The sequence below is a fragment of the Hemicordylus capensis genome, chromosome 5, assembly GCF_027244095.1.
Source record: "Hemicordylus capensis ecotype Gifberg chromosome 5, rHemCap1.1.pri, whole genome shotgun sequence".
In the NCBI taxonomy this organism is placed as follows: domain Eukaryota; kingdom Metazoa; phylum Chordata; class Lepidosauria; order Squamata; family Cordylidae; genus Hemicordylus; species Hemicordylus capensis.
In genome coordinates, this window is record NC_069661.1 from 25777680 (window position 1) to 25789873 (window position 12194).

At 45.9% G+C, this 12194-nt stretch overlaps 1 protein-coding gene across 8 annotated transcripts in view; it reads left to right on the top strand.

Annotated features, from left to right (window-relative positions):
- GRID2 (glutamate ionotropic receptor delta type subunit 2) overlaps positions 1–12194 on the top strand; it is a 1329997-nt gene that overhangs the window by 735099 nt on the left and 582704 nt on the right. For all 8 annotated transcript variants that reach the window (XM_053253719.1, XM_053253720.1, XM_053253717.1 and 5 more), the window contains one exon: positions 8413–8697. In XM_053253719.1, coding sequence (XP_053109694.1) covers positions 8413–8697 — 285 coding nt within the window. The remainder of the gene's footprint in view (positions 1–8412; positions 8698–12194) is intronic.

The following is a 12194-nucleotide window of genomic DNA, read 5'->3' on the forward strand; positions in this document are numbered from 1 at the left end:
CACTTCCTGCCGATAGGGGAAACGGGGCGGCAGGGAGGAATGCTGCCGCCCCGAGGGGCTTAAAAATAACAGAGCATCAGCGAAATAAATGCAGCGGGAGGGGTGAGTATACACTCCCCCACCCTTAAAGTACTACCCCCACCGGCGCCGAAGATATTCGTGCACATCCGTAATACTGAGCATATACCTGTTCCTCAACCAGGCTTCTCAGGGACAGAGACTAAATAACAGAGTCAGACAGAGGTGACAAGAGATGGCATTCTAAACTGTCTAGAAAAAGTAAAAACTAGCAAATTTCCAGCGTCAGACAGCATCCATCCAAGAGTCCTTAAAGAACGCAAATGTGAAATTGCCAACCTCCTTGAAAAAATATATAATTTATCCCTGTTGTAGCCTCCCAGTTGGGGGTCTACTCGCGAGCCATTGCAGTGCCATGGCGTCTCATGATCTTGAAAATGGGGTTAGTGGAGCGCTCTCTCCACTAACCTCATTTAAGGGGAGGGCTACTTTGGCAGGCTAGCCACTGTTGAACCACCAGGCTTTCCTGTGAGCCTGGTTGTTCTCACAATGGGGGAAAACTGGGCTTGGCTCCCTTAGCCCGGTTTTCCCCCATCGTGAGAATAACCTCCATGGTTCTGTCTTTCATGGTTTGGTTTGGGAGTTTCATGTCTGTCAGTGAGTGAGTCAGTCAGTGAGGCCCAAGCAGCTTCATATATATGGATGGCTTTCCCCAGATGGCAACTAGGATAATGCAGCATTCTTACCATGAGAATTAGATAACAAAAATGACTATAAAGAGACTAAAATATGTGTCAATGTCTTTATATTCAGCAAAAGGGGGAAGAAAAGTAGCTTGAATGTTGAATAATTAGCAAGATAAGTTACAATTAATCAGAAAAGAATAGGAATGCAAAATGCCAGAGAGAAGAAAATTTGTTGTGTGACAATGTGCTAAACATATCCCAGCAACTCTCTTTTCTGACTATTTTTGGAAAGTGTAACCAGCAGTGTGTGTGTGTGCGCATATGTGTGTGTGTGCGCGCACACACATGTACACACACAATATATATAATTAGAGGTGATGATAACTTTATTCTCTCCTAGAGTATAATGCATATGTTGAAAACAGATACAAAAAATTACTGAGTGTTAAGCAAGTTGTGCTTGTTAACAACAATAATAATAATAACTTCATGGAAATTCGTTCCAAGAAATCAGTCTGTGGGGCTGTTCTCATAAGCCTAATCCGGAGGTGCACCTAGGTAATTTTGGAGCCTGGACCTAAAGGCCTTTGGAGCCCCCTCCCCCTCCACTGCAAATTAAGCATCATCATGCTCTGCCAGGACACCACACCACCTGGGACAGACTAAAGAGGATTTGGGGGGGGGCAGGGTCTGTGGAGGCCCTGGACCTGGGCCCCAAAGTCCAGGGGTAATAGCGCCTCTGCCCTAAACAGGCTCAGAGAAGTGCCCAGATGGTGGCTGTATGTTTGCAAAGATCAAGGTAGGAAGGGGAGAGTGATTGTGTGGGAGCTGGATGGCTTTTTGTCCACCCTCAATAAAATGTGGAGGACAGAAAGTGAGTAACAGCACCCACAGGATCAGTCTCTCCTTCTCCTACCTTGATCTTTGCAAACACATGACCATCGACTGGGAGTGTGCAGGCTCTCCTAGCCTGGCGGAATGCTCCTTCAGCCTCCTTAGGTCATGAGAACAGCTCTTGTATATTGCTTTAATGCTGAGGCAGAAACACCGTCTTTCCCTGTTATTGATAGAAGCTAGATTCTCACCTTCAGATTTCCCCAGGAAATTAGTTGGCACTGGAAGCATAATTCTGAAATAAGACCTGTGGCTAAAGCAGCTTGGAAGCACTTCTCTCTGCTCTACAGGGCCTTGCTAATATGTGCTGATATCTACCATACGTGTAGCCTATATGAGCCATCTGGAGGACACGGCTTCTTGCTATGGAAGTTCAGCATGTCATGTTTTTTACCCACCATGCTTAATGAAATGAATGCCAGAAAGCCACATCATCTCATTGGTTCATACTTTCCTCCACATAGCCATGACTGTGGAACCAGTTCCAGGTGTTTGGTATGTTTAAGAGCATATGAACCAGGCCTTATGTTTTCTCCCAGATGTATAGAAGTGGGGAGCAGCTATAGGAGACTAAAGCATATTCTTCACATGGGATTTGGGCCTGAGATCTTTGGCTAGGGTAAGCCAGGGCTGCAGCACAATTTTGTCCCTTCTGCAGATGTTGACCTACAACCCCACTACCATCCCTGATGGTCCACTGGGGATGATGGGAGTTGTAGTCCAGCAACAGCTGGAGGGCCAAAATTGTGCAGTCCTGCTTAGACAGTAAGATAGTCCTGGGCAGACTGACCAATGACTCTGCATCATGCTCAAAGGCATAAATGTGAGGGAATGGCACACGCCCAAAGGCATTTTCCTTTTTATGTTCCCTGCGTTCTAGGACTGAGCCCTGCTTTGCCATTGAAAAGGATTCCAGCCAATACGTTTGCTCAGAATAAACCCTTTCTGAGGTAACTGCATATCTGCAGTGCATACTAAACTCTCTCATGGAGAAGAAACAGCACATGAGCACCAAAATATATGCACCTGGAGCAAGTTGACAGCAGATATACACATGAAAGCAGCCATGGAAAATAGCCATTCATTAACTTGCACTGATTGCTTGCACTGATCTTTAAGAACAGGTCAGCTGCCCATGTTGAGGGCCAAGCAAAAACTGGGCATGGAAGAGCTTGGCTCGTGTGCAATTACTTTGCAAAAGTTGCTCTGCTTTGCAGCCTCACTCTGACTTCCAACTCCATTAGAAAGCCAACATAAACACTTCACCCTCTGCTTATTTCTCATGGGGTAATGCGTCAAAATTAGAGGCTTAATCATTATTAATTCCTTTGATATTTATCAATTGCACTAACATTAATCATGATAAACACCTCTGGTATTAATGTGGATGTCATTAGTATTGCACTTCAAGATTTTCTATCGCCGCTCAGCCTTCATTAACTGGACCATTAGTTACAAGGTGTTACTTTCCCCCATAAACAACTCCCTGCTTCCTGTGCTGGTGTTATGGTTTGTTTTCTTAAATCCTGCAGATATTCTTCACTATGTTTTCCCAAGCATAATTTAATTTATGGTGCAATGGGGCATATTGGGGCCCATCAGCTGATAAACAGCGAGTCCAGATTGGACCCATGTGGTGGCAATAGGTGTAAGGAATTACTCCTGTGCAGGAATCTGAAGCAGTCTCTCAAGTTGATCACCATTTCAACACATTTATCATGGGGTTACTGGAAATATATTGTGCCAGGTCAATTCCAGATTTGCTCCAGGGAAATCTAATGGGGGGGGCATATTCTGACCACCTGAAATATTATGAGTGGGACATTAAAGAGGTGATGAAGGGTCAGCCTGGAGATTACTTTGGGATATGAAAGAGTTGTATGAGAAATCAACATATGACAAACTGCATTATATTGAATCAGACCCTTGGTCTGTCTAGCTCCCTATAGGTGAGCAGTGCTTCTGGCATATCCAGTAGAGCAGAGGTGAGCAACCTTGACTCTCCAGCTGTTGTGGAACTACAGGTACATCTCTCATCCTCTCTAGAGGGGTGTCCCAACTCCTGATACATTTAGTAGAGATGCCAGAGATTGGACCTTTATTTACTCACTATTTCATTTCATTGTTAAGCTGCCTTTCATCACTTGAACCCAAGATGATGTACAAAGAACTGAAACAAAGAAACGCTGAAATAGTATTAAAACAGTATTAACAGTATGAGGCAGGTTTCATGATCTGTGAGACCCGCTTTTTAAAAAAACTGCGGGGAGAGTGGGCTAAGCCCGCTGGATCGGTCGCCCCCACGATGGCCAGCTCCGTGACGGAGCCGGCGGGGGTGGGGAGAGCGGGGGACGCGCGGCCCCTGCAAGCCCCAGTATGCCCTTCATGAGCTCTCAGGGTATACTGGGGTTACCCCTGGGTGGGGGTCTACTCGTGAGTAGGCACGGTGCAAAGGTGCGCCACGGCTACTCACGATCGTAAAAAGCAGGTTTGCTGGAGCGCTCGCTCCGCAAACCTGCTTTTTAGCAGGGGTTCTCGAGTGGGTTACCCGCTCAAGAACCACCGGGCTGGGCTGCGAGCCCGGTGGTTCTTACGGTCAACAAAAATCAGGCTAGCCTCTGCTAGCCTGATTTTTGTTGATCGTGAGAATCACCCCTATTAGTGACCCTGTTAACTGAGCCAAGAGGCACCTTTCAAAGTGGTGGTTCTCTTATACTTATCGGGGGAAAGCAATTGGCCCTATCGAACCCCAGCCCTTAAGTGGCGCAGCGGGGAAATGCTTAACTAACAAGCAGAAGGTTGCCAGTTTGAATCCCCAGTGGTACTATATTGGGCAGCAGTGATATAGGAAGATGCTGAAAGGCATCATCTCATACTGCACAGGAGGAGGCAATGGTAAACCCCTCCGAGCTGTATTCTACCAAGGAAAACCACAGGGCTCTGTGGGTGCCAGAAGTCAAAATCAACTTGACGGCACACTTTTAACCCCAGCACAGCATCCTTCCACTGGCTGTTGCTGGTGTTTACCTCATGTTTCTTTTTTAGATTGTAAGGCCTTTTGGGACAGGGAACCATCTTATTTATGTATTCTTTGTTTTTCTATGTAAACCGCTTTGGAAACTTTGTTGAAAAGTCGTATATAAATAGTAGTAGTAGTAGTAGTAAAAAATTAAATTGCTGCAAAACAAACACTGAAACAAATAAAACCATATCAATGATGGTGGCTAAAAAGTTGTCTTGAAAACTCTCTCATGGTCCAAAGGCCTGGCGGAAGAGCGTGATTCCCTAGCTACAGTTTCCCCACCTCCCTCATTTGGGCTAGAGCCGCTCACACCAGCTCTTGCCCTCACCCCTGTCTTCACCTTCCTCATGCCAAGGGTGTGTGCTGTCGCTGAGCAAAGCAACATACAGGCCAAATTCACAAGTAACATAAAACTGGAGGTCCCAGTTTCCTGGGACTTGTAGCTGTACGTCCAAATACGGGCAAATTCTGTTTGCTTGGAAATTGACCAAGCGATTTCCCTCCCCCAATTCCATTTCATCCGAATGTGGATGGGAGAGTAGGGGGAGGTGGGCACAGATCCGCGAGACCATTGGACCCATGGTTCCTCATTGCATCCAAAGGTGGCCAGTGTCTTGTGGCACCTTCGGTTAATAGATTTATTGTAGCATAAGCTTTTAATGATAAGAATACTTAGTATGTTGACTGTACAAGAAGCTTCACATGAATTATCTTGTTTCCTTACTACAATCCTTACAAGGGGTTTTAAACTCCCCAAATGTTGCTGCCCTACAACTCCCAACCTCCCCACAATGGCCTTTGATGAGAGGAGTTGTGTTTCAACAACATCTGAGGATCCAAATTTGATAATCCCTGGTGTAAGGTAAGTAAGTAGTATTGTCACCATATTGCAGCTGCAGATCTGGACTGAGAGGTAATTTGCATAAAGCCCTCTTGTGAGTTGGTTGCAGAGGTGAAATTTTAAACAGAGAAGAATTTGTAGCTCAGTTTCTTAATCGTTATGCTAAGAGTCCACTATCAGGTGTATGAAGTGATATCTTCAGTAGGAAGATATAGAGATCATTCACATAATCAAAAACTATTTTCTACTCAGGTTTGGGAGCTGTGTGAGCTCCCAAATTTTGGTTGTTTGGAAGCAAGGTAGGAGGAAAATCTGGGTAGCTTTTCTTCTTACCTTGCTTCCACACAATCATTTCTACCCAGGTTTTCCTCCTACCTTGCTTCCACACAACTGAAACCTGGGAGCACACTCAGCTCCCAAACCCAGGTAGGACATGGTTTTTGATTGAGTGAATGACCTCATATTCTTTTTGTCTGTCTGTCAGACAGACACACAACACACACACACACACACACACACACACACACACACACACACCTGTAAATAGTGGGATCAAAGGGCCATAACATGCAAAGGGTACAGTCTGTGACATTTCTATTCAGACACCAAATGTATAATACAAAACAATTTGCAACCGAAGTAATCAGTGATAATTTCTGAGCTTTCCTAGCTTTGATGTAATCATTTTACCTCTGAAGTGAAAGACACTTGGTCTCAATGTGTTTTGAACAAATAGAATCATAGGAACATAGGAAACTGCCATATACTGAGTCAGACCATTGGTCTATTTAGCTCAGTATTGTCTTCACAGACTGGCAGTGGCTTCTCCAAGGTTGCAGGCAGGAATCTCTCTCAGTCCTATCTTGGAGATGCCAGGGAGTGAACTTGAAACTTTTTGCTGTTCTAGGAAGGGGTGGGATTGGGAAATACCTTTCTGAAATGATGAAATGACAAGAGGTTCATGCAGATGAGACAGTAAAAATGGTTGTGTGCAAAAAGACAAGAGTATCTCTTCTAAACAGCAATGGGAGAAATTGTGGGAATGGTCGTCGGATGTAACCCCCCCCCCCGATTACCTGATGTGCCTTGAAATCCCCCACCCCTGAGTTACAGTACTACCTGCATATACTTCATAACTGTGTGGGTTTCCAAATCCTTGTGTGTAAATCTTTGTAGATATATCATGTACAAACAACCACTTTGTATATAATTGTGCTTTGGCAACGTACTGTATGCTTTGGTAGTTTGTTGGTTCAATAAAAAAATCTTGTCCTATAAAAAAAATAAATCTTGTCCTATCTTGAAGAAGCCAGGGAGGGAACTTGAAACCTTCTGCTCTTCCCAGAGCAGCTCCATCCCCTGAGGGGAATATCTTGTAGTGCTCACACATCAAGTCTCCCATTCAGATGCAACCAGGGCAGACCCTGCTTAGCTATGGGGACAAGTCATGCTTGCTACCACAAGACCAGCTCTCCTCTCCCTAGACCAGTTCTCCTCTCCAATCAATCCTCTCCAATCAATCCTCTCCTCTCCAATCAGCTCTCCTCAATCCAATCCAAATCAAACATATTGATGCATTCTAGTTCGCCAGTTCCACATTGCTGCCTATCACATCAGTAGCAGTGTATCCTGGGAGATCAAAATATTCTCCCACTGGTCATTCACGCAGCTGATGATGTGGGCTGTAGTCCTTTAAGTGGCACAAGAGTACTTTTTGCATGCTGTAGCAGATGGACACAGCTACCCCTCTAGAATTGTCATGCATGGATCCACATTTTACCACTTAACATAATGACTGATGGCCAGAGTAAGTGCCTTGTGAGCGGCCACATTGAAATTAATGGGACAAGTCAGTTATGACTAACTCGTCCCATAATTTCAGTGGGACTACTCATGAGTAATTTTGTCTGGCTGTCAGCCAATATCTTTTCTGCAGGTAAGGTAAAGGTAAAATGTGCAATCAAGTCTATTTTGACTCCTGGTGCCCACTGAGCCCTGTGGTTTTCTTTGGCGGAATACAGGAGGGGTTTACCATTGCCTCCTCCCGTGTAGTATGAGATGATGGCTTTCAGCATCTTCCTATATCACTGCTGCCCAATAAAGGTGTTTCCCATAGTCTGGGAAACATACCAGTAGGGATTCGAACCGGCAACCTTCTTCTTGTTGGCCAAGCATTTCCCCGCTGCGCCACTTAAGGTGATATGTACCTGCAATTTCAAGGATGTCTAAATCTTTCCTTGTAGAACAATTTAACTGGCTGCAGTTAAATTTATCCTCCAGTTCAACTTAAATGTGCAGACATGTAAATAGTTTGGAATAGCCCTCCACAGAAGATTAAAGTCTAGACCAAGTGTGCAGTCTTTACAGCACCAAAGCAATATGGTTTGGGGCTCTTTTTGAATAAATAAGCAAACCTAATCTGCTTCCTTCAAAAGCTGACAGCCACTCTGAGCCATTATTCCTTCAAAATCTCTCTGCATGTAATGCAAATATCCTATTCCCAGAGCTTGCCTGTTGGACTTTGAGAAGTATTTTTCTCCCCAGGAACTCCAGTTAATTTAATATTGGATTCTGTTACTAATGTCCCTAAGAGTCCTCAGAAGGCTATATTTATAGATGTAGCTCCTTCTCTGGCTGTGTCCTGCGTCTAGGCTGTGCGGGATGGGCAGTCTTGTAGCTCTCATTAGCAGTAATATGTTTGGCATTTTTGAATGAATGGACAAGCCTCTTGGCTTTTATGGTGCCATGCAGACTTCCAGAATGGACTGTTTTTAGAGGAGACAAGATGACTGAATTTATGAAAACTCTCTCTAGTGTCTTCTCACTTGACTGAAGCTGTTGTGTGTCAGCCCTCAGCATTTTGTTTCAGCAGGAGGAAAAATATATTAGCTCTGCTTGTGTGTGTTCTGATCTGCCCTTGTCATCTTGAATATCATTGTGCTTTCTTGCAGCCTGTGACCTTATGAACCATGGCATCCTGGCTCTTGTCAGTTCCATTGGCTGTACGTCAGCAGGATCCCTCCAGTCCTTGGCAGATGCTATGCACATCCCTCACCTCTTCATCCAGCGGTCGACAGCTGGAACTCCAAGGAGTGGCTGTGGAACCACCAGGAGTAATAGGAATGATGACTACACACTTTTTGTCCGTCCGCCTGTCTACATCAATGATGTCATCTTGAGGGTGGTTACAGAATATGCCTGGCAGAAATTCATTATATTCTACGATAGCGAGTATGGTAAGTATTTACTCTTGTGTGTACATAAAGGGGTAATTGTTATCATAAATGCATATAATACTATTAAATGCAATTGCATTAAGATCTTTAAAATCTTCCACTAGATTACATTCCTCTCTAGGCATTTTATGACAGTATTAGCATTTCACATAATCCTCAGATTTATTTATTTTTTAAACCCACAAGCCCTCTATTTCTGAAAGCCATCAACTTTTATGGCTTTGCTCAAAAATTCTTTTGATCAGTGCTGAACTGAACAGCTAAGGGTTTTTTTAAAATGTGATGCTAGGAAGAGCATTTGTTCCCCTCTTCAGCTTGTGTGTCATGTATGAATGCTGTTTACATGGGAGAGAATTCAGAATTGAATTCTGTTTTTCCTTTCCACCCCATGTTGAAACCCTTTTTAAAAAGTACCCTGTTTCAACACTTCTAGCATTAGCATATATCAACTTTCCCACTTAGGTAGCCTCTGATCCACAAACATCTATGCTAACGTTTGATTGCTGCTAAGTATAAGCTTATTTATTATTAATAACTATTAATGTATGGATAATATAAGCTTGTAATAGAAATTGCACAACAAAGCATGTAACACTAAGTGCAGCCCCCTGACTAATTGTATATTATGTATTAGGCCTGTGTGAAGCATGACCAAAGCTGAATACTCTGCATAGTCCCCCTGGGACCATGTTCAGGTGATCATTCCCACCATGCAGTGCTGTACTTTGTCTGGTGCTGGTGGGGCTCCTTTAAGGGAAACAGAGTCCTCTTAGATGGTGTGCACGGTGTGCTGAGAAGTGTAGCCCTTCCCAGTGTTTTCCCTAAAGAACTCTTAAGAGAGAGCTATATCTCTCTTAAAGGGCCTTCCCAGTAGGGATGTGCAAACCAGCTCAACGTCGAGCCAGTTCAGTGTTGAACCGGTTCAGTTCAATGGTTTGGGGTCAAACTGAACCACCCCCAGTTCGGTCTGACCCTGGACTGAACACCCCCCAAATGTTCGGGGGGGAGGGTCATGAACATTTTTTGGTGTAGAAAATATTTTTTTTTACCTTACTCCCTTCTGGTGAGTTGCTGGAGGTGGTGGTGGGTTCCATGGAGGTCCCCCCCCCCGCCGCCAGCTTTCTGTATGGGCCCCTCTGGCCTGTTCAGCTGGTTTTCAGCCGGTTTTCGGCCTTTTCTGCTCAACGCGGCAAGCATTTTGGAAGCCGCACGCCTGTGTGATTGGCCTCTGCATGGCCCGGGCCAGGGAGGAGCAGGAAGGCAGCAGAGGCCAAACATCCGCGGACACACACACATATCCGCCACCTCCAGCAACTCCCCGGAAGGGAGTAAGGTAAATATATATGTGTGTGTATATATATGTATTTATACACACCAAAAAATGTCCGCAACCCCCCCACACACTAAAGCAAATAGGGGGCGGGTTCGACGGGGTGCCGGACTGAACTGGCCTTGTTGGGTTCAAGTCCAATTTAGACTCAAACCGAACCAGGCCAGCCAGTTCTGTGCACATCCCTACCTCCCAGCACTGAGAAAAGCACAGTACTGGGCAGAGGTCAGCACAATGGGAAATGACTCTTGCATTGAAGGTCTTTGGCCAAAGTGGCCTCTGCTTGAAAAATAGTGAAAATCACTGCCTTAGTGCCCAAGGTTGCCCACAAATTTGCTGTATTACTTCAGGAAGACTGAGAACTCTGTAATGCAGTGCAGTGTCTGAGAAGTACTGTCTACCACACAGGGTAGCTAGCAACCGTGAGCAGACAGAAGAATGGAGAAACGCACTGATTCAGAACCACAGAGCAGAAGCCAATTATATGCAGCTGATCAGACAGGTACACAAGGGTTTGTTCCCAGAAAGTAGGAATGGATGAGCAATCTTACTAGATTCGTCAATCATCAGGCTTTTGTGGTCTTTCCTTGCAACTACTCAAAAAACAAGTGGATTTACAAATACTTCCAATGAATGCTTCAAAAACCCAGATGGCATATTTCAAGATACACATCCCTTTGCAAGCAAAGCATACACAAAACAGTAACACAAAGCTTACTGTTGCAAACTGAGAGTAATCAAAAAATGGGAGCCCAAATCACTATCAAACAGGCAGGAAGCTTGGTCTGCTGACTAACTGGCTCCAGAACTAGGGATGCGCAAGCCAGCTCAGTATGAACTGCAGTTCGAATTGAGCCTGCTGGATTCGGCCGATCCAAACCAGCCCGGCCCTAGTTCGTGGGCTGGTTTGGGGATTCTTGTAAAGGGGAATGCAAAGGAGATTAATGATGGGATTCTCTGCCATGAGATGTAGTGATGACCCCAGCTTAGATGGCTTTAAAGGGGGATTATACAAATTCATGGAGAACAGGTATATCAATGGCTACTAGTCTGGTGGCTGGCTATAGGTCACCTCCAGCTTCAGAGGCAAGATGCCTCTAAATACCAGTTGCAGGGGAGCAACAGCAACAGTGGGGAGGGGGCTCCAGGAGAGGAAGGAGCAGGATCTCCCGGTGCGGCCAGTGAAGGGCGCGGAGGCCAGGTCTACCCGCCATATCCGTCTAGGCAGGTAGAGCAGGCCTCCAATTGGTGGAGGCCCGGTCTACCTCCGCAGCCGGCGGCGGAGGCCCAGTCTACCCGCCTAGACGGATATGGCGGGTAGACCGGGCCTCCAAGTGGTGGAGGCCCGGTCTACCTCTGCGGCTTTCTGCAGCAGGTAGACCGGGCCTCTGCTCCTGACTCGGTCCTTTCCCTCTGTCGTCCACACGCCCGCCCGCACTAGGGGCGGCCGTGGAGTGAGCGGACAGAGGGCAGGCGTTGGGGCGGGAGGGGGAGAGTGGAGCGTTAATGCCCGGGGAGGGGGGGGGTCTACCCGCAATAGCGGAGCATTAAGCCCGCCACCCACAAAGGTGGGAAATTTAGCCCGGGGAGGAAGGAGCAGGGTCTCCCAGCGCAGCAGCGAAAGGCTCGGAGGCCTGGTCTACCGGGCGGGCAGAGGCCTGGTCTACTTGCATAGATTGGATGTGGCGGGTTACCACAATAGCAAGAGAGAGGGCATGCCCTCACCTCTTGTCTGTGGGCTTCTCACAGGCATCTGGTTGGGCCACTGTGTGAAACAGGATGCTGGACTGGATAGACCTTGGGCCTGATCCAGGAGGGTTGTTCTTGTTCTTATGGAATCCTTTAGTATTCCCCTTTACAAGTAAAGGGGTCCTTGGGAAGGACTCAATGTCTAGATAAAACAAACCACTCAATAACACCTGTTTGACTGTGTAAACAAGAAATAATAACAACAACTAACTTATCCCACGCAGAGCATCAGCGCACACTAAGGCTTTATTGCTCTCCTTGTCCTGCCCCCTGCTGCAGCTCCTGCTTTATTGCTCAGTGTTAGCCACCCCCATCCCCTTCACTCACTCACTCACTCACTCACCCCATCCCTTTCACTCTGCTTCTTTCAACAAAGATGCATTTTGAATGAAGATGCGTTGCTGCAGTGCCACCTCCA